The sequence below is a fragment of the Chrysemys picta genome, chromosome 11, assembly GCF_011386835.1.
Source record: "Chrysemys picta bellii isolate R12L10 chromosome 11, ASM1138683v2, whole genome shotgun sequence".
In the NCBI taxonomy this organism is placed as follows: Eukaryota; Metazoa; Chordata; order Testudines; family Emydidae; genus Chrysemys; species Chrysemys picta.
Window position 1 is genome coordinate 32,355,363 of NC_088801.1, and position 27,981 is coordinate 32,383,343.

Here is a 27,981-nt window from a genome sequence, read left to right on the forward strand (position 1 = left end):
TATCTACTACCTAAGATCCACAAACCTGGAAATCCTGGACGCCCCATCATCTCGGGCATTGGCACTCTCACTGAAGGACTGTCTGGATATGGGGACTCCCTACTCAGACCCTACGCCACCAGCACTCCCAACTATCTCCGTGACACCACAGATTTCCTGAGAAAACTACAATGCATTGGTGACCTCCCAGAAAACACCATCCTAGCCACCCTGGATGTAGAGGCTCTCTACACAAACATCCCACACACAGATGGAATACAAGCTGTCAGGAACAGTATCTGATGATGACACAGCACAACTTATTGCTGAGCTCTGTGACTTTATCCTCACGCACAATTATTTCAAATTTGGTGACAATATATACCTCCAGACCAGTGGCACCGCTATGGGCACCCGCATGGCTCCACAATATGCCAACATTTTTATGGCTGACCTGGAACAACACTTCCTCAGCTCTCGTCCACTCATGCCCCTTCTCTACCTACGCTATATTGATGACATCTTCATCATCTGGACCCATGGGAAGGAGACCCTGGAAGAATTCCACCATGATTTCAACAGCTTCCACCCCACCATCAACCTCAGCTTGGACCAATCTACACGGGAGGTCCACTTCCTAGACACCACCGTACAAATAAGCGATGGCCAGATTAACACCACCCTATACCGAAAACCCACTGACCACTACGCCTATCTTCATGCCTCCAGCTTCCACCCCGGTCACACCACACGATCCATCGTCTACAGCCAAGCACTGAGGTACAATCGCATCTGCGTCAACCCCTCAGACAGAGACCAATACCTACAAGATCTTCACCAAGCATTCTCAAAACTACGATACCCACACAAGGAAATAAAGAAACAAATCAACAGAGCCAGACGTGTACCCAGAAGCCTCCTGCTACAAGACAGGCCCAAAAAAGAAACAAACAGAACTCCACTGGCCATCACCTACAGTCCTCAGCTTAAACCTCTCCAGCGCATCATCAGTGATCTACAACCCATCCTGGACAATGATCCCTCACTTTCACAGACCTTGGGAGGCAGGCCAGTCCTCGCACCGCACCATAACAACTCTAACTCAGGAACCAACCCATGCAACAAACAAACCTCGATGCCAACTCTGCCCACATATCTACACCAGCAACACCATCACAGGACCTAACCAGATCAGCTACAACATCGCTGGCTCATTCACCTGCACGTCCACCAATGTTATATAAGCCATCATACGCCAGCAATGCCCCTCTGCTATGTACATTGGCCAAACTGGACAGTCACTACGCAAGAGGATAAATGGACACAAGTCAGATATCAGGAATGGCAATATACAAAAACCTGTAGGAGAACACTTCAACCTCCCTGGCCACACAATAGCAGATGTAAAGGTAGCCATTTTACAGCAAAAAAACTTCAGGACCAGACTCCAAAGAGAAACTGCTGAGCTCCAGTTCATTTGCAAATTTGACACCATCAGATCAGGATTAAACAAAGACTGTGAATGGCTATCCAACTACAGAAGTAGTTTCTCCTCCCTTGGTGTTCACACCTCAACTGCTAGCAGAGCACCTCACCCTCCCTGATTGAACTAACCTCATTATCTCCATACGGATTTATACCTGCCTCTGGAGATTTCCATTACTTGCATCTGAAGAAGTGAGGTTCTTACCCATGAAAGCTTATGCTCCCAATACTTCTGTTAGTCTTAAAGGTGCCACAGGACCCTCTGTTGCTTTTTACAAATGGCAGTAGAAATTCAATGTTGACAAGTGCAAAGTAGTGAACATTGGGAAACATAATCCCAGTTATACATACAAAATGATTGGGTCTAAATTAGCTGTTACCATTCAAGAAAGATCTTGGAGTCATTGTGGACAGTTTTCTGAAAACATCCACTGAGTGTTCAATGGCAGTCAAAAAAGCTAACAAATTGTTAGGAACCATTAGGAAAGGGATAGATAAAAAGACAGAAAATATCACAATGACACTGCATATGTCCTTTGTACACCAGAACTTGAATACTGCATGCAATTCTGGTTTCTCCATCTCAAAAAAAAGATTTATTAGAACCGGAAAAAGTACAGAGAAGGGAAACAAAAATGATTAGAGGTATGGAATTGCTTCCATATGAGGCACATTTTTGTAGTGTTTTGCAGATTTCCTTACAGAATGAGGACTGAAGTTCAGATATAGAGTGAACGTTTTGTGAGAAGTATTCACCCACAGATGAACAATCCTTGGAGCTTAAATTCATAACTTCGTTGTAATAAGCCATGAATTTTAGTGTCTAGCAATCTATAACCCACTAACAATCCCCTGCACCGGCTTCCAGGTTAACAGGCCACTTCACCTTGAACAGTCCCCTGAAATATGTGTTAATTACTTATGCTCAATAATGTGTTCCATCTTGTATTTAGCTGTGACACTCTGAGTACATTTCCCCAGACCTGAAGAGCTCTGTTTGTAAGCTGGAAAGCTTGTCTAGCTCACCAACAGAAATTGGTCCAATAAAAGATATTATCTCACCGACCTTGTCTCTCTATTTCATTTTTGTTCATCAATTGTACTTGGCATTCCATCCCTTAAATGCACCTCCTTCTTTCCTATCTTATTTTCTGCAGGCCTGGTAACATAATAGTATCAGTATTGGGAGATGGGCCCTTTTTACCACAAGTGACAAGCAGTAAATAAGAGAAATGCCTGTTTTAGTGCTATGCTATGGTAGCTTTGAACATGTCAATTAAATTATTGAGGAGCATAACTGCCCACGGATATAGGTGTATGCAGTGTTGTTGTAGCTGTGGTAGTCCCAGGATATTAGAGAGATAAGGTGGGTGAAATAATATCTTTTATTGGACCAACTTCTCAAAAGCTTGTCTCTCTCACCAACAGAAGTTGGTCCAATAAAATATATTACCTCACTCACCTTGTCTCTCACTTCTCTCTCTGTCATCAAGTAACTGACAGCTCCAGAACTCCTACCAGAAACTGGTTTAAGGAAAGTTCTTAAAATCATTGTTTTTGGACAAATTGCCATAGAGAAGCTGACCTTTGTTACAAGACATTTTCTCCCTGTTAACAGATAATAGGTTAAACAAATAGTTGAATTAGTAAATAAATAAAAGTTTAAAAAGAGCCAAATAGTTCATGGTGAGTTGAGAGAAGAGGAAAAATAGTGATTTCTGCAATTATTGGCTAAAGATGCAGTGCAAAAATCAGAATCATCAGCTGATCAGATGCACAAGAGATTTTTAATGCTAATCAGTCTGAGGATCAAGTAATAAAATCAACAGAAGATAAAAACCCTCAGTAAAATAGATAAGACTAGAAAGCTTCATAAAGACAAACAAACATGCCGGGGGTAAGAATCCTTGAGAGAAAAATAAGAGGCATAATGAATTAAAAATCAGATGTTAGACAAGCCACCAGAATTCACCTATAGTTAATGTACATCAACAATGACAAAGAAAAGGAAGAATAAGTAAACCTGGAAGAGCCCATAGAATGAAACAAAGAATAAAGTTAATTTTCTTTCTAGTAACAGGCAGAATTTTCTATGACTTGATGGCAGCTATGCTAATACAGAAAACTACAGTTTGGGGATGCAACATCTATTTAACCAACACACATAGAATAGATGGAAAAAGAAAATTAATTAACAAGATAAAGAGTCCAAAATAAAAATTTAAACGTACTGACTACTTTTGATCAAATGCACACAACTGCTTCTATCAAGTTAAAAATTAACAGACCCATAGAAATCAAGGAACTATACCAGGCTTGAGCATGTTTTATAGGATGAAAAACAACAGAGAGCGAATAAGAGGCAACTCCCACAGTACATTCCACTATTTATGACCTATGAGTCAGACGTGAGTTCTGATCCTGGGAGGTGCTTCACTGCCTTTTGCAATGGTTGAATGCCTTAAAATCACACTAAGTTGAGAGTGCTCAGCATCTCTCATTCACTGCTTGGTCTAATGAAACTGGCTCTGTTCAACCCAATGAGGGGCAAAGGAGAGAGGGAACAAAATTAAGAATATCTTTCTGAAGAAAAATGTGAGCGTGATGGGGTATATAAACTCAACACTGGGATAGAAGGAGCAGTTCTAGGCCTACGTAGCCCCACCCTATTGCACCTGCAGAACCTGCTCCAGCTGGAGGAGGAGTTTAAAATAGAGCTGGACAGCTCAGAAGGGTGAGGAGAAGAGATAGGATAGAATAGGAGATAGACTGGTAGGGGAGCCCAGGCTCTCAAGTCTGCTGTGAGGTGGTATAAACCCCTCCCTCCTTGAGATAAGGGGATTAAAGACATTGTAAGCCCTGAAGTAACGATGTGAGGCCTTTGGGGGCCCTCAGTTGGGCTGGAAACTCCTTTTTTGGGGGTGGGGGGGTGTCTTTGGACTTCTATACCTTGTTGCACTCTATCCCAGAAAGGGATGATTTCAGGTGTGACCTGGCTAGAGGGTTGAGTTACAATCTGTAATCCTGGACAACCAGGTCAGATCAGGACCCCAGGCCAATTCACTTGTGTATTAGTACAGCTCAAAGTAATGTGTAAGCGTGTATTGAGATGTTTAAATGTCATGAAATCTAGTGGAATGTTATGTATTATTTTCACTTATTTGTTCCTATTATAATATAATAGCAAACATTTACTTTGTGTATACCCCTGTAACTAAATAATCCAAAGAAATCTTGTGAAATACTAATGAAGGACTTAAGGACTTTAACAGAAAATGCTAATTTCAAAGCAAGTGGCCATTATGTGATAGTTGGCGATTAGAGGCTATGTGCATTCCTCACTCGAAGGAAAAGTCCATTTGGGTAGCGATATTGTCAGCTTGTTTTCTTTGTGAAGATACTATAAATATGGATTAAAAGAAAGACCCTTTATCTCTGGACTGTTTGGATTCTAACAGGGCAGAATAACTAAATGAGAAGACGGAGATACCAGAGTTATTCCTGATAGCCCTCCGAGACCTTTAGGAAACTGGCAGATGACAATATCTTGCTACCATTTGGAATTATAGACTATGATTCTCTGGTACATATATTTTACCTGCTTTAACCTCCCAACAACTCTCATTGTTTTTCTTAGCTAATAAACCTTTAGTTAATTTACTATAGAATTGGCTGCCAGCATTGTCTTGGTGTAAGATCTGGAGTACCAATTATTGTGGGTAAGTGACTGGTCTCTTGGGAGAAACCTGATGTGGTGCGATTTTAGGTTTAAGTGAACTTTTAATCACAAAGTCCAGTTTGTCTCAGTGGCAAGACAGGCTGGAGAGTCTAAGGGGATGGTCTGTGACTCCACGGTAAGACTGGTATAGTGATCTAGGAGTTCACATTTGTTACTGGCTTGGTGAAATCTAATTATAGAACACACTACCAGTTTTGGGTGTCTGCCCTGTTGTCTGACAGTCTGCCCTGAGGTAGGCACTCACAGTCGTGAGCCACTCCAGACAGTGTGACAATATCTACTCAAAGAGAGATTGCCAACATGCTGGAGCGACCACTGGAAGGCAATACTAGAGATGGGGGAGAGTTGCAACCCAGGGACCTAACCACCTGCCAGTACCACTCGTAATCAACAGCCCCGTCACAGCGAGGAAATTTTCTTTTTAATAGAATCTCTGTTTGTGTGAAATATTCAAATAGAAAGAAAAAGAGTGTAGTGACAGGGGGGGTCAAAGAAATTATAAATGTGTACAACCTGCAGGTAGATGGAAAGATCTAAATACAACAAAACTCTTGATATCTGAATGTTACTCCAAGTTCTTCATTCACAAGTACACTATTGAATGATAATCAAAGGTCATACTACTTCTAATTACTAATAAGAACCACCCTTACCTAAAGATGATGGATGCAGTCACAAGGTCAAATTCCACATTCTTTTCCCAAGCAAAGTCCCATTCACTTCTGTCTACTTTAATCTAACCTAAATATTTATATCGGCCCCATCACCAGGTATTTGAATGCTTTACTAATTTGTTAAAGCATACACATGAAATTTGCTGTCTCTCTTCTTCCCCCACTAGCCTGGAGAGAAAAGTTGCCCACTCTTGATTTTGACGAGGTCTTTCCTGGGCTTGCAACTTTATAAATTATACAAAAATGACATGTTCTTACTAAAGTGCAAGAATCTTAACAGCCTGTGCCCAAGAGCTGAGATGAAGGAGTAGGGTCTTTGAAAGAAAAAGACATCTATAACAATTCTGTCAGTTCAATGACTTTAAATAATTAACTGCTGGTAACTGTATCATAATACCATTTTCTACTTTTAAACACAAGAAGGAAACAAGATTCAGTGAACTCAGAACCTGTTCCGTGATCCGATTTTTAAACTTCATCTTTAATAGTACTCATAACACAACACACCTTAGAATGACAAAACACCTGAGAATAATATAGTATATCTATTTACTTGATATACCTCAAAATAGAGATTGGCTCAAGTGAAATGCCCTTATGCAAGCACCCTAACTTTGGGGAATTTTCTATTTGGCTCCAGATGTGGATACAAATATCACAGGAAGTCTCTATCTCCATAATGATAGGAACAGAAATCTAAATTCTTAATAGACCTGAATTTGGGGGGAAATTGGATCTAGGTCCTAACTTTTTAGCTTGGTCCCTTCTCCAATTTAAATTGAATCTGTCATGTTTCTTGACCTCTGCACATAGCTTTGTTATTCAAATATCAAAAGGGAACGCAAAACAAAAAAAAATGGGGGGGGGAGGAAACCATTACATTGTGCAGCAATACTGCTTCACAACCAAAGAAAGGACAAATATTTCTATTGAAAAAGCTTTTATAAAACTTCTCTATAAAGTTTTGAGCAATTTTCAAGGACACCAAAACCCATCAATCCCAGAATGTTTCTTTATAGTGTGTCTGTTGAACAAACTGGTAGCAAAAACAAAAACGTTTTACCACTGGACCACATAGTTTAAAAAGCTTGAATTCCTATTATTTTCTCCCTTTTAGATAGCTTCATGCCTTTCTATTTGTTTTACAAAAGTGAAAGGAAAGTCAGATTGAGTGTAAAAGTTCATTCTCCATATAAAAAAAAATTGATTGTTTTTCACCCTGACATTCCACTTGAAACTATGAAAACCATGTGGGAGGTGGGGCATCATGTAACAGTCATTATTTGCACAGATGGTCTGCAAGAGTATTTTGACTTTTGATCTAGAAAGAAACAGGAACTTGGGTCATAACTTCAGACAAGGCAGTGATCCATAAAAGGAGCACTTCAAATCTTACATTAATCTTTGGTTTATACATTTTTCAAACCAACAACAGGAATGAGATTTTTCCTAGGAAAACTCAAGTATATTTTTAATGTGAAAAAACAAACATATTAGTTATATACAAATGCGTAAAGGTTTCCGATCACATTTTATGAAGTAAAAGAAGCACTATGCAAACTCACCCCTGGACAGTCTGATTCCTCCTTGGACGTGTCATTTTCAAGCTGTCCTGCTATTTTACAAATGTAAAAATATCTATCCTCACAATTTTTAACTTGCCAGTGTCCTGCCTAATAAAAAAAACAAAAAAACCCAAATCAAACGCGCACACGATTAAGTAGTTTCTTTTCCTATTTAACAGACCCTTTTGGACGAGAGGATAAACAGACAAATTCTCCTCCCTTGATTCCTGTGTTTAGTCTTCCCATTGACTTCTGCAAAAACCTTCAATACTATTTGTGTGAGTAAGGCAAGAAGGATTTGTCTCTTTGAATATTAAAATGAAATGCCCTTTAACTGACTGAAGCCAATGAAAACTGCTGTTGCTAGCCCTCTCAGAATCATGTCTTAGATGTTTCTTAGCTACCACTGGGCCTGACACTATTAATCCTTTTTCGTGTTCATAGTCTTTACTCAAGCAAGTAAAGGTTTGTGGGACTGGGCCCCTAGGCATTTTTAAACTATTTTAGGGTTACCATATGTCCAGATTTTCCCGGACATGTCCGGCTTTTTGGTGCTCAAATCCCCGTCGACGGGAAATTGCCAAAAAACCGAACATGTCCGGGAAAACACCAGCATCCCTGCCCCAGTCCCCTGCTTACCTGAGTGGCTCCGGCAGCCTGCGAGCTGCAGGTGGATTGCCCGCTGCGGCGGTGGCTGCTGCTGCTCCCCCAGACACCTCAGCTCTGTGTAGCTGAAGAGTGGAGTTGCCCGAGCGCTACCAGCTTCACAGTTTGCCAGGCAGCCCCCAGACCTCCAGACCCTGCGACCCGGGCCGGGCGCTTCCCCAGCGCAGCCGGAGCCCGGGAAGGGAAGTGCCTGGCTGGGGGCGAAGGGTCTGGGGGCTGATCAGCAAACCGTGAAGCCCGTAGCGCTCGGGAAGCCCTTTTTGCGTGGCTGGAAGGGAGGAGGAGGGGAAATGTGGGGCGCTCAGGGGAAGGGCGGAGTTGGGGCGGGGACTTTGGGGAAGGGGCGGGGCCCCGTGGAGTGTTCTCTTTTTAAAAACCTTTAATATGGTAATCCTAAACTATTTGACATGCAGAAAATGAATGCTTTAAAAATTAAATTTTGTCCCTTGGTCTCTGCTATGCTGCACTTTCTATAGTCATTTACACCTGTGCAGAATGCTCATGTGTATCTAAATTATAATTTAATTAATTATCTTCAGCTCCAAGACATTAGGCCTGATCTTCCAGTTCTCAGTTACTAAGAGTAATCCTTGGTTTCTGTGGAACTACTCCTATTAGTAAGGATTAATCACATGAGGAAGGGTTTTGCAGGACTGGGCCAATTATTAGGGACTAGATAGAATTTCTGATAATTGTGCAGAATAGTGTATTCTTTGGCAAAAACCATACTTTACTATAAAACCTGAAAATGGTATCACATGGCATTAAGGAAAGAGTTTATTAGTGGTTTGGGCATTACTGAATTATCCTTTGGCCAGATAAAACATTGGTGAATGTTTTTAGACATCCTTGTTTGGCTAGTAGGAACTGTAATTTACTTTTTTTTTTTTTAAATGTATGCATATTGCTCCCAGTCTCAAAACCTCTGGCAGATTTGGAGTTCAATCCTGCTGCCACTAAAAACAATGGCAAAACTTCCAATGATTTGGAGTGGACAGTATATGCTGCTCCTTGTATATTTTTACAAGATGTTCCATAAACTGCTATAAATGCTGAGAACTGAGAGCAACATGAAACCGGCATACTTTATCACAAAAATTTATTTGGAGCTTTCAAGTTAATAACCTAAATACAATAAATTAAGATGCACTTTATATGGATTTTAAATTATTTTCTCTTCACTGAAATAAAACTACCTGCTCACTGATTTTTGTCTTCTTCCATTTGGCAAGCATTGCATTATTCCATTTCTTATTGAGGATGAGGCCCAATGGTTATGATTCATTCTCTATTTTGTTTGTGCATCAGCACAGTCCTAAGACTGATTTTTAAGGCTATATCATACTTTTCAAGACTCAGAGTCATTAAGCATCAACAGGCAATGTTGTAATGTGGTTAGGGATGGAAAAATATATGCATATTAAAAAGCCCGACACTGATCATGACCAAAATTGATTAACCTAACTTTATTTTTAAAGGAAAGGAGGAAAGAAAACTTACAGATCCTTGTGCTGAAACACAAAGTTGACTTGTTCTCTGAAAGATATTAGGCTCTTGTTTGTGCCAGTTAGTGAAGGTTACTGAGGAGCCATCAGACCATTGAAAAATAACTGGGGTTTTATTACTGTTCAAGCCAATCCATGTTTCGGTTACATTTTCTGTAAAAGAGATTTTAAATTTTGATGAAGCAGAAATAAATGATAAATGCTAATTATTTCCATAGGATTAACAGCACCTTTTTAAAAAAATGCATAATTTCAGTCAATTTCACCTTTTTTTTTTTTTTTTTTTTTTTTTTAAACAGAGATATGTTTCTACTTTACTTTATAAAAACCGGCTTCAAAAGTAAACCAATGTATGTGATGTTATGATCTGTAAATGCCTCTGGGGGAAAAAAAATTGGGAGCATATGCATGCAAGGGGGGAGAAAAAATGGTATAGAAGAGGAAGTGGACTATGGAGTAGTATCCTTTTTAGGGCTATCAAGAAATTAAAAAAATTAATTGTGTGATTAAAAAAATTAATCACGATTAATTGCACAATAATAGAATAGCATTTATTTAAATATTTTTGGATATTTTCTACATTTTCAAATATATTGATTTCAATTACAACACAGAATACAAAGTGTACAGTGCTCACTTTATATTTATTTTTTATTACAAATATTTGTACTGTAAAAAAAGAAATAGTATTTTTCAATTCACCTAATACAAGTACTGTAGTGCAATCTCTTTATCGTGAAAGTTGAACTTACAAATGTAAATATAAACAAACTTGTTTCTCTTAGCGATTGGCTGAACAAGAAGTAGGACTGAGTAGACTTGTAGGCTCTAAAGTTTTACATTGTTTTGTTTGAGTCCAGTTATGTAACAAAAAAACCCTACATTTGTAAGTTGCACTTCCATGATAAAGAGATTGCACTATAGTCCTTGTATTAGGTGAATTGAAAAATACTATTTCTCTTGTTTTTTACAGTGCAAATATTTGTAATAAAAATATAAAGTGAGCACTGTACACTTTGTATTCTGTGTTGTAACTGAAATCAATATATTTGAAAATGTAGAAAATATCCAAAAATATTGAAGACATTTCAATTGGTATTCTATTGTTTAACAGTGCAACTAACTGCAATTAATGTTTTTAATTGTGATTAATTTTTTTTTAGTTAATTGCGATTAATTGACAGCCCTAATCCTTTTCCACCCAGCCTCTGTGGCTGGGAACTAATGGGAGCTCTACTCTACATGGGTGGGGAGACATGACCTCTTGGAAGAGCCACTGTAGATTCCCTACTCAGGGCAACTTAAGTTGCAAAGAAAAAGGTATAATAAACATTGCTGCTTTGAGCAATAGTAGTTCTTGCTCCATAGCTTTTGCACAGGGATTATTATTGAATTAAATAAAAGCCCATGCTGTCATACAGGTGTAATTTGTAAAGTGTAAAAAAAAATATGAAAAAATTCCTGAGAACTTAACAATTGGGCAGCAACAGACCATGAATTCCAGTTATGATTGAACCTGGTGATACTGTAAACCCAATGAGCACTCAGCCAGTCTGAAACGATGGAAACAGCTACAAGCATGACTCAGACATTCTAGGCTTCAGAGTGACAATCCTGGAATTTTACTATATAGATGCTTGGGAGCAGTTTGCAGGGGCACAGCCAATAATAAAATGAAAAGGATAAGAATCAGACTGCAAAGGGCTTATTCAGGACTTGCTCAGAAGCTAGAATATGCCAAGATCCATGGTAAGAGACATTTGACCATTAGACTCTGATGCTAGTCCCACTTCCTAGAGGGAACAGTGTTTTCTGGAGCCTTACAAAAGGGCGTTGAATTGCATGGGCTACTGCTCTTCTTTTGCATGAAGGGGAGAATATGGCCCTTCACTGCCTTCATACACATTCATTTTGTTTATTTAATTACAACAGTGCTCATTGGGGTAGCAGATGAGATACACATCTCATTGTTGTGAGGATCCTAGAGCAGGGGTGGGCAAACTATGGCCCAGGGGCCACATCTGGCCCTCCAGACATTTTAATCTGGTCCTCAAGCTCCCATCAGGAACCAGGGTCCAGGACTTGCCCTGCTCTGGCGCTCCAGCCAGGGAGCGGGGTCAGAGGCTTGCCCCACTCTGTGCAGCTCCCAGAAGCAGTGGCATGTCCCTTCTCCCTCCGCAGCTCCCATTGGCCAGGAACCGTGGCCAATGGGAGCTGCAGGGGCAGCACTGGCAGACAGGGCAGCACGCAGAGCCACCTGGCTGTGCCTCCATGTAGGAGCCGGAGTGTGGACATGCTGCTGCTTCTGGAAGCTACTTGAGATAAACGCCGCCTGGAGCCTGCACCCCTGACCCCCTTCTGCGACCCAACCCCCTGCCCCAGTCCTGATCCCACTCCCACCCTCTGAATCCTTCGGTCCCAGCCTGGAACACCCTCCCTCCTGCACCCTGAACTTCTCATTTCTGGCCCCACCCCAGAGCCTTCACCCCCTCCCACACCCCAATCCCAAATTTTGTGAGCATTCATGGCCCGCCATACAATAGGGTTACCATATTTTGTGCCTCCCAATGGAGGACACTCCCCGGGGCCCCGCCCCCTCCCCCCGCCCCGCCCACGCCCCCCCCGCCCCAACTCCGCCCCCTCCCAAAGTCTCCGCCCCCTCCCCTGCTTCCCGCGAACATTTAATTCGCGGGAAGCCTGAAGCAGGTAAGGGGGGCGTGGGGGGGTGGGGAGGAGGCGCGGCCCAGGCTGGCCCCCCGGCGGCTCCAGCCTGGGTCGGCTCGGGCCCTGGTGTGCTGGCCCCGGCCGACCACCCCCGGCGGCCCGGCGCATCCCCCGGCTCCCGGCTCCGCGACCCCGGCTCCCAGCCCCGCGGGCCCGGCTCCCCGACCCCGACCCCGGCCCCCGGCTCCCCGGCTCCCCGACCCCGGCCCGGCCCCCGACCCCGACCCCGGCCCCGCGCGCCCGGCCCCCGGCCCCGCGCGCCCGGCCCGGCCCCCGGCCCCGCGCGCCCGGCCCGGCCCCCGGCCCCGCGCGCCCGGCCCGGCACTATGCCCCCGGCCCCGCGACCCCGCACCGGCCCCGGCCCCGCACCGGCCCCGGCCCCAGACAAAGAGGCCCCGGCCGAGCCTCCCGATTTTCCCGGACATGCCCGGCTTTTGGGGATTTCCCCCCGGACGGGGATTTGAGCCCCCAAAGGCCGGACATGTCCGGGAAAATCCGGACGTATGGTAACCCTACCATACAATTTCCATTCCCAAATGTGGCCCTCGGGCCAAAAACTTTGACCACCCCTGTCCTAGAAGGAGCAGGCATCATAAATTCGGATTCTATCGTATATCTGTACAAGACAAATAATATCATGCCTGAGTCATGTGGAAACCCATCATTAAAAGAACTTAATGAATCAAAAAGAATTCAGTTATTAAAAGTAACACAGTTTAAACTAACTCTCCAGCACTCACCATCTTCAAGAAGGTTAATAAATAACTCCACATCTGCCAAGGAAGTTATACTAATGAGATTGCTATTATCAGTCTTGCAAGAGAGTAAAGCCTCATTCCAGCTCTTTTCCTCTTTATGAAGTTTGTAGCAGTTGCAGTTGTAGGGATACCAGCCAGTGTTACAGCGGGTAGGATGATACTTCCATATATCTTATGGAAACAATAAAAGATAAAAATATATTACACAAAATTAATTTCAGGCTATGCTCTATTGTTTTCTTAATACAGTCATAGCATTTTTTTTTAATTTACAAAAGTAGAAATATAAAACCATCCAAAACTACTAGGTAAAGACAGAACATTTCCATATACGAACATGCAGTATCATGTATCAAAATACAAATGCTAAATATAGATGATACTTTATTGTAAAAAAAAAGAAAAAAAGAAAAAACACCACACCCCAAATGAAATATTACCATTGAGAGACTTACCAAATGTTTCATATTCTGTACTATTTCCATATTTTTTGCATACATAAGGCAATCCAGATTCACATTTATAACTTTGCCAGTCATACTGCTCCTTTGAATTAAACACCACACAGTGATTTTCTCCAAGTGCGCGATTGGTGAGACCTACAACCAATTAAAAACAAAACAAAACATAAAATTAACCATAATTTACTTTTGAATTGCAAAACAGGCTTATAATCTTCTACAGGTGTTATCATATTGATACACAAACCAAAAGCTCTCAGTAAAGTAAAACAAGTTTTATTGCTCAGCACTGGGTAATGCAAAGGAACTGATTGAATTCACAGGAATTGGATGGTTGAACATCACAATCTATATTTGTTGGTACGTGTTTGCTCACTGAGTGCTATCCCATGAAATACCTGAAAAGTTCCAGTGTCCATTTTCTGTGGAAATGAATAGCCTTGAAATATGGGACAAGGGATGTCATAGGGCTTATCATAGTAACGTGAGACTAATCAGTTAAAATTCCCAATAGAATACATCTTTAAAATACCCTTTAAAAAGTCCGATCAATGAAACCCTGATCTATGTCCCTGGAATTTTGAATAGCCCTCCAAACGAAAACACAAAAAAGGCCAATACTCTTATAAATTTCAGTTATAGAGAACATACAATTACAATGCAATAATATAGTGCAAGAGGAACATCAAGTACTTGATCTCCAGTTCACAAATGCCAATGGTGCTCCATCGGACCACTGCCAGCCAGAAGATTCATCCAGTCTATTTAGCCCTGTCCATAGCAGAATTTCTTTAGTGCTTAACTTCTCTGAAATATAAAAAATAACCAAAACATGTTGAACATTTCAGATGCAGATATACTGTTCTGATTTCTCATGATGATAACAAAGCAAAGCTTAAAACAAGTCTCCAGAAGGCTTAGGAATGCTAATGGCATTTAATCTTTGCTCTTGAAAACGTTCTATTCCATTACTAATCAGTATTATACTGAAAGACAACTAACTCAGCCAGTCACAGTGCAGGGATAACATATGTCTGCAACAACATGATCTTTTCACCTTCCATCCTGTTTCAGGTTTTCTTGCTCATTATGAATGAAATATGATTTTAAGGTCAATTATAGTAAACAAAATTGTCAGACACTTAAATGAACATAATTTGTTGGAGAAGAGTCAACATGTTTTTTGTAAAGGGAAATCATGCCTCACCAATCTACTAGAATTCGTTGAGGGGGTCAACAAACATGTGGACAAGGGGGATCCAGCTGATATAGTGTACTTAGATTTTCAGAAAGCCTTTGACAAGGTCCCTCACCAACGGCTGTTAAGCAAAGTAAGCGATCATGGGATAAAAGGGAAGGGTCTCTCACGGATTGGTAACTGGTTAAAAATTAGGAAACAGAGGGTAGGAATAAATGGTCAATTTTCAAAATGGAGAGAGGTAAAGAGTGGTGTCCCCCACGAGTCTGTAATGGGACGAGTCCTATTCAACATATTCATATACAATCTGGAAAAAGGTTAAACAGCAGACTACTCAAGATAGTTAAGTCCCAGGCAGACTGCGAAGAGCTACAAAAGGATCTCTCAAAATTAGGTGACTGGGCAACAAAATGACAGACGAAATTCAATGTTGATAAATGCAAAGTAATGCACATTGGAAAACATAATCCCAACTATATATATATATAAAATGATGGGGTCTAAATTAGCTGTTACCACTCAAGAAAGAGATCTTGGAGTCATTGTGGATAGTTCTCTGAAAACATCCACTCAATGTGCAGCAGCAATCAAAAAAGCGAACAAAATATTGGGCATCATTAGGAAAGGGATAGATAATAAGACAGAAAATATCATATTGCCTCTATATAAATCCATAATGCCCACATCTTGAATACTGCGCGCAGATGTGGTCATCCCATCTCAAAAAAAGATATATTGGAATTGGAAAAGGTTCAGAAAGGGGCAACAAAAATGACTAGGTGTATGGAACGGCCTCAGTATGAGGAGAGATTAATAAAACTGGGATTTTTCAGCTTGGAAAAGAGAGGACTTGGGGGGATATGACTGAGGTCTATTAAATCATGACTGGTGTGGAGAAAGTAAATAAGGAAGTGTTATTTACTCCTCATAACACAAGAACTAGGGGTCACCAAATGAAATTAAGAAGCAGCAGGTTTAAAACAAACAAAAGGAAGTATTTCTTCACACAACACACAGTCAACCTGTGGAACTCTTTGCCAGAAGACGTTGTGAAGGCCAAGGCTATAACAGGGTTCAAAAAATAACTAAATAAATTCATGGAGGATAGGTCCATCAATGGCTATTAGCCAAGATGGGCAGGGATGGGGTCCCTAGCCTCTGTTTGCCAGAAGCTGGGAAATGAGCGACAGGGAATGGAACACTTGATGATTATCTGTTCTGTTCATTCCCTCTGGGGCACCTGGCATTGGCCACTGTCGGAAGACAGTATACTGGGCTAGATGGACCTTTGGTCTGACACAGTATGGCCATTCTTATGTATAAAAATATTTAGTGCCTTCACCTGCAAACTGTAGACATTTCAAATCCTAGTGTAATAGGAATTTCAGAGTTTCCTGAATCTTATAATTGAAAGTGAGAATTGTTGGGATTCCCTCCAAGACCTCTTTCCACTTGGCTTCCCAAGAACTCAGTTTGACTCCAGACTTTGTCACTCAGGTATCTTCATTTGGCATACAGCAATGCTACACTGAGTTGATCAGGCTCAAACGCAGTGGGAATAGATGAAGGGTCCAGAATAGCTCCAAAATTGCACAGAAACTCTCCCTTTATATACATATCTCATTTCATTTACTATACATTGCATCACATGTTTTTGGATTGGATTGGTTACTTTGAGCTGTCCATGCATTGTCCATCCTGACCTCCTCTTTACCACCTCTTTACATTCCTTCTTTATCTTGTTTGCAGTAGATGGTTCCCTGGTTGTCCTCCCTCTGATCCTGGCTGGCCCAGACATTCTATCTTTTTAGCCTAACGATCGGTTTACCTCCAAAGTCTATCTTCAAGAAATGGGGACTCCTTCAATGTGTTAATCACTCATGTCAGGCCAGGCCTCAGCTACATTCCCTGCTTCTGTTTTATATTAGCATTCATTTCATCTGAATCATATTCCTGTCGTTCTGTGCTCTCTGTTTTAAAGTTTATTATCCAGCAACACATGCCTAAGACCGCAGTAGTTGTAATTATTTGAACCACCATCAATATTAGACTTAAAGTAGGAAGCAGGGGATGCAAGTTCATCTCTTCTGGTACAGCCCACCATGGTGTTTCCACTGCCTGAACAATAGCATCCCAATGATAACAATATAATTGCTCGGCTATTAATTGGGCAATGGACACAAACTGCTCTATTTTCCTTTGTATCAAATCAGTGATGTTAATGGACAAGGAATGTACGGGTGCAAAGAGATTGGTCACCAGTGATTCCCATTTGGTGTTGTCTGTCATGACCTCTGTCACATTCTCCTTCATCTTCACACTTGGCCATAGGGCATGGGTCCCAATCTGAGTCAGAGAGGTGAGGTTCAGACAAAATCCATCCAGCGTCCTGTCATGGTTTTGTCGCCACTGAAAAGCTGTGGTATCCCAGAGCACATACTGTGTCCCCAAGCCGTACCACCTCCTTCATTCTCTCTCTTTAATGACTAGTTGGGCCCAACCTCCCTTGCTTGTGGGAGGTTCATTCGGGCTGAGCACTCACAGAACCAGCTGTGCTTGATTTGTTTACAGCAGGCTGTGTTTATTTCATCTACTCATGTTGCCATCTTCACACTGGGAAATGTTGTTTATAGGTCCCATTCTCTATTGTACTGTTAACATATACCATACATACTGTTAACATATACCAATCTTTTAGGATTCCTGGCCTGTCCATCTAGGAATAGCAATCACAATTGTCACAGTTGAATTATTAATTTCATGTGGTGCCCAAGATCCAGGACCTTTTAGCCTCGCAAATTGCAAATTTTCCTTCCCGATATTCTTAAATCCCGTATCCATTAGTGTGGTTCAGATAAGTGTGCTGTTTAACATTCACCCCATTTTATTTCTTCTATTATCTCCATTAGATGCATACCAAATTTGGTACCATATGCAGCACACAATATTTAATGAATCAATCACAGTATTCACAGATATATTAATCCATTTTAAAGTTTGTGCAACGGAGTGCATATTACTAATAGTTAATACCTCCCGCTGCAAGTACTAATCCCCCCTCCCTTTTTAATGCTCAACCTAAACTATCAGTTAGCAAGTTAATCTTAAGGTTCAATTCCTTGATATCAGCATAATTCCATAGAGAGACCCCAACTCCAGTGCTACACATATGGTGCCACTGTGTCCCTTTTGGCTGTATGATTTTTGTGTCCTTCTTGGAATATGCCTCCCACTGGATCCTCCCATAATCAAATGTGTGCCCTGATATTATTGGTAAACTATTTTTTTTTTACACGGTGCTGGGCAGGTTCCAGTCAACCTGTGTTTTGTACAGTCTAAAATATACCTACTGCCACTGTTTCATGAGTGAGGTATATAAAAATACCATTTTCTAGCTATGGAGCTAGACTGGATAAAATAGAGGGGGGAAGTTGAGCCCTGTGGAGGGAGAATAGTGTGGATATGCATAGGAGTCTGTGGGACCATGGGCTCACTGTTTCGAACCACCCTCCACCAAACCAGTGAAAAAGAATTGATGATAATGTCAACTATCCATCTGGGTCCAATGTCAGTACAATTAGCATATATAAGCACACCCATAGTTCTGAAATTCTAGTGCATGCCATAGTTCCCTAAGTCCATGTCAACCACCTGGACTTCATTAGCCATCTTGACGTTCCGGACCCACAAGACCTGGAGTCAGAGTCCCGACAGCTGCAGGTTTTTGTCAGTCAGAATTCGTATGCCCTGTAGGTAGCCAGATAGCAGGCCCCCTGACACCTACACATGGCAAGGTAAATCACCTCTCGCCACTATGATCTTAAGCACGGTGCCAGAGGGGTTTACCACAAGACCAGATGAACATTCATCTTCTGAGGCACGTCAACATCTTTGGCTTTCTGCTTGGATAGGAGTGATCTGAATAGCTGTAAAAATTCACCACAGATCTAATGCCACACCAAGCCACAAGAGTGTGCCCAATGTTGGAAGCCACCACCACTGCTTCCAAAAAGGGAAGAAACCATTTCTAGATTCTCTCTTTTACTGAACTTTGTGAATTTTGAGCTGGCTTGCATGAACTCAACTCTACCCTTTACTTCCCAGGTCTACCAACTATACAGAGGGTCCAAGCTGATCCAATATCACACATGGACCATACCTCTTTGCCTTTGGGAAAGTGTAGTAGGAAGCTAGATTGTGGATCATGAATTTAGATCCTACTTGATGTTCAGTTAGATCTCCTTTTGCATTGAACCATGCCTTTGCCTTCTGTACTTCTGCCTCATTGGTTACCACCATGCTTTTTTAGACCTGTAAAATTTGCATCTGCCAGTCCTGTACCCAGGCTTCTGATAGAGCTACTGTAGCCAGATGGGCTGGAACTGGGTTAATCCCATCCTCCCACAGTGTCATTTGTCTTCCCATCAGGTACTACTTCCACTATTCACTTTTAATCCTGACCACTGCAGACACAGCAAAGCCTCAAACAAATCCTGTTTATGTTCCTCTTCCGTAGGGGATTGAATTAGTATTTCATCAATGTACTGGATGGGTCTGTCTGGCTGAGGGAAGTCCCAGAGTCCATGCTCACATGAAGCAGTGTAAATGGTGGGGGAATCTTTGTACCCCTGGGGCAGTACAGTACATGCATATTATGTGCCCTCCCCCATGTAAAAGCCATTCTGTACTGACACTCTGGGAGTAGGGGGAGGGACCAGAACCCATTACTAATGTTCAGCACAAAAAAACACTTCATTCTATGAGAGATTTTTGCAGTCATCTCAGGATAAGCTGTCACTAAAGCAGCCACAGATTTTGCCCTATAGTTTACGCTCCTATAGTTTACGGTCAACCTCCATCCCCCTCCTGGCTTCTGCGCTGGCCAGGCTGTGGAATTACACACAGAGGACATTGGCTCTATCACACCTTGCTCTAACAATGCCTCCACTATCTCCTGAATTGGACTGAAGGATTCCTTAGGTACTGGATATTGACTCTGGGGTGGTGGACTTGGCCCATATCTCTGAAAAGGTCTCCATTAGTTGGGGTACCCAAGCAGGTGTGTCCTGTTCATATCATAGAGCAATTTCTTATGCATTGGGCATGACACCTCCTTTCACATTCCCCCAAAGCACCATATTAGTCAAATCCACCACTAATTTCATTTCCACTAACACCCGAATCCCTAGAATTTCTTCTTGTGAATTTACTACCATGTCACAATCTCCATGTTCCTATTATAATTGGTTCCTTTTCCCTAATCTGAACTGGACAAGTTACTCCAGTAACTTCCTGAATCTCCCTTCCTCTGTCCCTTTTGGCAAGTGCCCTGTCATGGTTATTGCTACCCCACTGTCTAGTAACATGTCCTCTTCCACTCCCACTATAGTGATGTTTACCATGGGGCATGCCAGCCATTCTGTAAAACGGGTGCTACGAGAGACAGCTGGGGTGCAAGAGTCTGGCAGCCCTATTGGGAGCTCACTGGGTGAGGCTGCTCAGACTGGCTACCTTGCAGAGCTTTCAATCTCTTCACTTCCTCCTCCAGTTCCTCCTCCTCATTCTTAAGCTGTCAGAATGGCACCCAGGGTCTTCCGTGTTCCTGATCTACTTGTCTCTTTCCCCAGAGTCCCTTGCCCCTAGGGCTGGATTTCACTTGGAAAATCTTGGCTTCTGCCACCAACGCTGTGGATGTAGCCCCCACGGTGCTCTCCTCTGGACAACAGACTGTCCAACTTAGAAGGATTAAGGTCAAATTGTAAAACACAATCCTTGCATTCCGGTGACAGCACAACTAGCAACATTTCAATGTGTGTTCTCTCTCCTGTAAACTAGTAAACTATGCATATTAGGCTTCCGTAGATTCAACCACTGAAGGAGGCAATCTGCTAGTTCACTCAGACCCTCCTTCGGGAAGAACTTCATATTAAACACCTCTGCTTGAGCTGATCTTAAATTGTAAAGCACCCATGCCAACTGTGCCCCTAAAACTGAATCCTCCAGGGTATGCGCTATTACCCGTGTCCACAAACTTCCCAAAGATTTCTGCAATACCTTCTCCCAATCCTGCATAGTTAAGTGGTTCATATTTTTCAAGGCCATTCCTTTACAAAACCACTGAGTATACCTATTCCAATCATCCCTCTACTGCACAAGCACGTCCCATAGCTACACTGCAAATTGGGAAAACCCTGCTGGGTCCCATCTCCCATCATGCTGGCACTGTCACAACTAGTCCTGTAAATTTGCTACTTGTTCCATGAGCTGGTCTTGTTCCTCCTTAATGCCTCACAGCTTTCATTCTTCTCCAAACATGTCTTGTTGGATTGTATTGCATGTACCTTGTATATTTCTTTGTTCCTCCAGCCATTTCTTTCCTTTTCCAATTTGTGGACTTGAATCTTTAAGTCCTTCAGTTGTTTATCCAAGGCTCGGATTCCCAATATTAAGCCTTGTAACAAAGTCTTTTGCTTGTCTGTTTTACATTTCTTATCCAGCACTAGGTGTTGGAGTTCCTTTTCCACCCAGTTCCAGTCTCCCCCAAACACATGTCTGGGGAGTCCATAGGGGCCTCTTTTGGATACAACCCACCCCTCCAGTGCCCTGGCAACTTCTTCAAATTTAAACCCTTCTAATGCCATTGCAAACCTTGACACATACAATAAACTATACATTACCTGCTCCAGACGAATGGATCCAGGTTGAGGCATGACACCACTATGTTGGGATTCCCTCTGAGACTTCTTTCCATTTGGCTTCCCAAGAATTCTGTTCAACTCCAGACTGTGTCCCTCAGGTATCTTTACTTGGCATACAGCAACACTACGCTGAATTGATCAGATTCAAATGCAGTGGGCATGGATGCAGGGTACAGAACAGCTCCGAAGTTACACAGAAAGCCTCTCCCTTTATATACATTACATATCTCATGACATTTACTATACAGTGCATCACACATTTTTGGATTGGCTTGGTTACTTTGCAAGAAGCAATTGCTGTGCAGCATATCCTGTCCATGTGCAACCTCCTCTTTACCACCTCTCTACATTCCTACCTTATCTTGTTCATCATTATTTTGCTTGTAGTAAATGGTCCTTCCTCTTATCTTGGCTGGTCCAGACATTCTGTCTTTTTAGCCTAATGATCTGTTTACCTCCAAAGTCTATCTTCAAGAAATGGGGCCTCTTTCCATGTGTTAATGACTCATGTCAGGCCAAGCCTCAGCTACAACAACAGTAAAAAACTGATATTTGTAGAGAAGGGAAGTATCAGGATTCAGAGCAGTCTTTAGAACACAAAACTAGAAGCCCGATTCTGCAACTCTTTACCTATACTTATATTCTTTAGTCAAACTAGAAATCCCATTGACTTCAAGGGTTTCAGGATCAGGCTCTAAGGGAAGATCACAAACAAAGGCTTATTTAAGAGACCCTTTCCACAAGCAGGAAAACAAATATATCAAAGACAAAGAAGTGTTTTCTGTTTATGAAGAGAGAGTGTCATTCCCCCATACCCGATATTTACTTAAAACCTGCAAAACCTTCTGGTCAACCCAATACAGTTAGTATAGGTACCGCAGAATAAATAGAGTTTGACACAGGGAAGAAGGTAGTTATAGCTTTCAATTAAAATGCTCTCACATTGTATTTGTGAAATTCTCCAGGGAAAATGAACACACCTGTAACTTCCTGTAATGGGGGCACTCATCTCTTGAGTGCTGGGTGTGAAACTGCAGTCCTTTTCTCACTGCAGGTCTTCAGCAGCTTGTTCCTCCGGCCAAGTCAATAAATGTAAATGAAGCCTTTCTGCAGTACCAAAGTGTACAATAACTAATAGTCTATTTGCTCTCGCTAGGGTCTTGAGCTCCAGCTCTGGGCCCATTAAATTCGGCCCTTTGTTCTAGCTCCAAAACAAGGCCTATCCCTTTCTTGGGAATTACACCACTTTGCCTGTGGCTCTTAGGGGAACCTAGGCTCACCCACTACTCCAGGTTCTAACCCAAGAATCCTATAAACAGCAGCCATGTACTACTTACTCCAATCTATGGCTGCTATTTTCCTGGGTCTCTTCCTAGTACCGGACTCCTTTTATCTCCAGCCCTATTTCAGGGCCAGCATCCTCTGGTTCTCTCTCTCTTCTTCACTCCATTGGTCCCAACTAGGAACTGACGTGTTAAAGACACTGCAGTGTATTTTTTTCTAAGCCTGCTGGTCTCTGATTAGTTGCTTCTGTGAGGTTTCTCTAGGCAGGCCTGGAAGACCCACCTTTGCTGTTCCTTTCCTGTTACTTCACTGCTTCCTGGGGTGGCATGTAGTAGGACTGTAGGGTCTCCCTTAGTGAGCTGCAGAGGCCAGATACACCCCATCACATACCTTCCCCTGCAGAAGGGAGTTGGGGTGGTGGTTCTGTCTGAGGGTAACATTCCTTCTTGTCCAGGCTTTGGCCTGCTTCCTCAGGGTCTTCTCTCCCAGACCTCTCTGCCTGGAAAACGTTCAATTTAGGCTCCTTGGGAGTTCCCCTGCTCTGGAGTCAACATACATCAAAAGGTCGGTTTGACCAAAGTGACCCTTTAACTATGTTCTCTAGCCAGGGGACACTTTTTGTTTAGCTATTACAAGGAAGTCAGCCAGGTTCTTGGCAATACCCTTATCTTCCTCAGAGAAACATGAAGTGGCGAAAGCCTGGAGTTCCCCCATTATAGGTATCCCATACAGTGCACATAGTCCTCAACAGTCCATGGCATGCTGTAATTTATGATGTGCCGAGTGTTCAGCTAGTTGAAGCCCTTTTTCATCTCTAGAGTGGTTAACAGCATTGAGATTTCACTAGAAAGAAACTTTTCTGCTGTGGCCTCCTGAGCTGGAGAGGAATCTGCATGTACAACCTTCAGAGATAAGGCTCTCACAAGCTACATTTAGATCACTTTCAGAGTTTCCAAAAAACAGGGATTGCACTGTTTTGCTCACTGCTTGTAGTATCTGGCTTAGCAACACCTGCTTTTGTTCTTTCTGTACCAATGCTATTTTATGGATGAAATTCAGTATATCGGGATCACTTTTATCTTCCTTTTTCCTCTGGCTATAGCTCTTCTTTTTAGCAGAGGTCCAGTTGTGGCTTTGGCTTGCAGCTTCATTGTGATCTCATATCATTAGCTCTATAGCAGGGCAGCTCCTAATTACAACTGGCTCATGTCCCTCCTTGTAGTGGTTGCACCCTGCACGATTCCAACTCTTTTCAAAGGATGGGCTACCTCAGCCTTCAGGCTCTCTCACTCTTTATCTTTAACCTGCTAGACTTCAACCCTGACTGGACCTAAAGCAAATTATGGAGCTAAGTCAGCAACTTCTGCAGCAAACACTGCTGTTCCCCAGTCTCTTTTTCAATTATGAGATGGGTCCTGTTCCCACTGCACTGCTTGGGCTAAGATTTGGTCCCTTGAGGAGCGCATCTCTTTGAGTTCCTACATGGCCTTGACCTTTTAGACCTGTAGGACGTTGAGTTGAGCCATGACTTCCTGTTTGACCCCATCACCTGCAGTGACCCTATCTTCTACTTTTCTCCACTTCAGTAGGGGTTGGGTAGCTGTAAAGGCTACTGCCATTATTGGAGCCTCTACAGTCGACAGAGGCTTGGTACTGGCAGCTGTTGATACTAAGTCCTTCACTGGGCGGTGAATCCATATCCTCACACCATTTTCCTGGCTGCTCAAATCCTTACCCCGCTCCTTGTGGGGATGTAAGCTTCCTGGTCAACTATCACCCTGCTTTCCACTTCAAGTCCATACTTGTGTTTTTAATCACACCTCTCTGCCTTCTCCTGGACCATCATCCTCTGTCCTCTCAATTCCTCAAATTTGTTTCAGAAAGTGGTTGCTGGCTCAGATGGATTCTCGTAGCTGAGCGCTGAAGTCATCCCATTGTCCTATGAACATCTCCTTCTTGCTCCGTTGTTGCTGCAGCTTACAGCACTAAATTCTGATCTTGCAGACTCATCTGATGTGCTTCCAAGATCTGTATCTGGTCCCAGAGGGCTTGTAGAACTACCTTGTGTTGGTAGCTGGTCCTACATCTTGGAGATATTCTGCAAAACTCTCTGTAAATCCTGATGTAACTTCATGTTACAAAGTTTGCACAGATGTCAGCACCTTTGCTCTACCAGATCACCTCAATCTTGGCTCCGCTGTCAATGTAAAGAGTTTTCTTCTCCATCTGTTGTTGCCTGCAACTCTTTTGATTCTCCTTTAACTCCTCCGTGAGCTTGTCTAGCTGTTCTTGGAGCTAGGAGGTCTTAATCTGCTTCACTACCTGCAGACTTTGCAGTTGCTCCTTTAGCAGCCTCTTTAATCACTTAGTCACTTCTGAAGCTTGTTTGCTCTCTTCTATTCCAGCTGCAGCAGTTGCTTCAAATTCTTTTGCATGGTACTGTATTGTCCATCCACAGTGTCTTGGCTGGTTGATGGCTTCTGTCAACTAGTTCCCTGTTCCCCTTAGCTGTCTGGTGGCCATCAGCCTGGCATTTCTTGGACTCTGAATCCCATAGCTGTTTTAGCAGCACTACCTTCACCTCTAAAGCAGCGAGGGAAGATCTGATTTAGACACCATCATACCTCTTCTCAGCCTAGACTGTATAATTGTTGTCCTAAACGGATCATCCCAAGTTGTGCTATGGCTTTGACTGTCTTCAATTCAAACTATCCCAATCTCAGAGCTCTGTTTTCCTTCTAAAATAGGGGTTCTCTGGTCCTGTGTATTGGCCACCACCATGATTGGTTCCTCCTGGTATGGCTTTGTTGGGCCCTAGTAACCTTTTTCAGGTGTCCTGTTAAACGATTGGAGTATTTTAAACATCTGTCTACACACCCTTAACTGTTGGCTTCTTGAGCACTACCCTATGCTTTCTGCTGAGGAAGACCCTGTTAAGAATACAAGACATACTGGGTCAGACAAAGATCCATTCAGCCCAGCATCCTGTCTTCCGACCAGTGGCCAATGACAGATGCTTCAGAGGTAATGAACAGATTAGGTAATATCAAGTGATCCATCTCCTGTCACCCATTCCCAGCTTCTGGCAAACCAAGGCTAGGGACACTTCAGAGCATGGGATTGTATCCCTGACCACGTTGGCTAACAGCCATTGATGGCTCTATCCTCCATGAACTTCTCTAATTCTTTTTTTAAACCGGTTATGCTTCTGGCATTCACAACATCCCCTGGCAATGTGTTCCACAGGCTGACCTTGCATTGTGTGAAGAAGTACTTATCTTTGTTTTAAACCTGTTGCCTATTAATTTCATTGGGTGACCCATGGCTCTTGTGTTATGTGAAGGCGTAAATAACACTCCTCTATTTACTTTCTCCACACAATTCATGATTTTATAGACCTCCACTATATCCCACCTTCATTGTCCCTTTACTAAGCTGAGCAGTCCCAGTCTTTTTAATCTCTCCTCATATGGAGATTGTTCCATGCCCTTCTCTGTACTTTTTCCAATTCCAATATATCTTGTTTGCGATGGGGCAACCCGAACTGTATGCAGTATTCATTATGCGGGCATACAATGGATTACTGTAGTGGCATTATGGTATTTTCTGTCTTATTATTTATCCCTTTCCCAATGGCTCATAACATTGTTAGCTTTTTGACTGCCACTGCACATCAAGCAGATGTTTTCGGAAAATTATTCACGATCACACCAAGATTTTTCTTGAGTGGTGACATAATTTAGACCCCATCCTTTGTGTGTACAGTTGGGATTACGTTTCCAGTGTGCATTACTTTGCATTTATCAACATTGAATTTAATCTGCCAATGTGTTGCCCCTTACCCAGTTTTGGGAGATCCCTTTGTAATTCTTCACAGTCAGCTTTGGACTTAACTATCCCAAGTAATCTTGTACTGTCTGCAAAATTTGCCACCTCCTCTATTTATCCTTTTCCAGATCATTTATGAATATGTTGAACTGCACAGGTCACAGTACAGATCCTTGGGGGATCCCACTATTTACCTCCCTCCTCTGTGAAAACTGACCATTAATTCATACCCATGTTTCCTATCCTTTACCCAGTTACTGATCCATGAGGGGACCTTCCCTCTTATCTTAGGACTGCTTACTTTGCTTAAGAGCCTTTGGTGTAGGCCTTTATAAAAGGTTTTCTGAAAGTCCAAGCATGTTATCTCAACTGGATCACCCTTGTACACATAGTTGTTGAACCCCTCAAAGAATTCTAATAGCTTGGTGAGCCGTGATTTCCCTTCACAAAAGCCATGCTGACTCTTTCCCAACAAATCATGTTCATCTAGGTGTCTGATAATTCTATTCTTTAATATAGTTTCAACCAACTTATTTCCCTGGTACTGAAGTTAGGTTTATTGGCCTGAAATTACCAGGATCGCCTCTGGAACCTTCTAAAAAAATTGGTGTCAAATTAGCTATCCTCCAGTCATCTGGTACAGAAGCTGATTTTAAGTGATAGGTTACATACCACACTTCGTAGTTCTGCAATTTCATATTTGAGTTCTTTCAGAACTCTTGGGGAAACTCCATCTGGTTCTCATGACTTATTACACTTTAATTTATGAATTTGTTTCAAAACCTCCTCTATTGACAGCTCAACGTGGGACAGTTCTTCGAATTTGTCATCTAAACAGAATGGTGCAAGTGTGGGAATCTCCCTCATGTCTTCTGCAGTGAAGACCATCTGCAGATCTGGGATATCAGACATCTCATACTTGATGCAGTTAAATGCTTACCCCTGTCTCTTCATCCTACCCTGATGGGATAGGGATTTGAATCCCACTTCTGGCACAAAGTTGTAACCAGGGCATTCACTGCCTGATCACCTCCTAGTGGCTAGGTGTGGTAATGCAGTCCTTTTCTCACCTCTGGCACCCCCTGAAGGCTGCAGTTGACTTTGGCAGGTCTTCAGGGGCTTGGCCCTCCAGCCAGGTCACAAAGTCCAAAGAAGCCCTTTCTGGGGTATTAAAGAATCCAATAACAAACAGTCTATTTGCCCTCGCTAGGGTCTTCAGCCCTGGCTGCTATAGATTCAGCCCTTTGTTTGGGGTCCAAAACAAGGCCAGTCCTCTACTTAGGGTTTACACCACTTTACCTGTGGCTGTTAGGGGAACCTGGGCTCACCCACTATTCTGGGTTCCAACTCAGGGACCCAATGAACAGAAGCCACGTACTACTTACTCCAATTTCACTGCCATTTCCCTGGGCCTCTT

The 27,981-nt window shown here is 42.5% G+C and overlaps 1 protein-coding gene across 4 annotated transcripts in view; it reads right to left on the minus strand.

The window, feature by feature from the left end:
- Nucleotides 1-27,981, minus strand: part of PLA2R1 (phospholipase A2 receptor 1) — a 94,218-nt gene that overhangs the window by 50,059 nt on the left and 16,178 nt on the right. For 3 of the 4 annotated variants that reach the window (XM_065560659.1, XM_008178476.4, XM_065560660.1), the window contains exons 5-9: nucleotides 14,250-14,363; nucleotides 13,536-13,694; nucleotides 13,078-13,266; nucleotides 9,609-9,766; nucleotides 7,443-7,550 (exon numbers count right to left, since the gene is read on the minus strand). In XM_065560659.1, the coding sequence (XP_065416731.1) occupies nucleotides 7,443-7,550; nucleotides 9,609-9,766; nucleotides 13,078-13,266; nucleotides 13,536-13,694; nucleotides 14,250-14,363 (728 nt within the window). The remainder of the gene's footprint in view (nucleotides 1-7,442; nucleotides 7,551-9,608; nucleotides 9,767-13,077; nucleotides 13,267-13,535; nucleotides 13,695-14,249; nucleotides 14,364-27,981) is intronic. The other variant, XM_005309420.5, reaches the window with a different exon arrangement.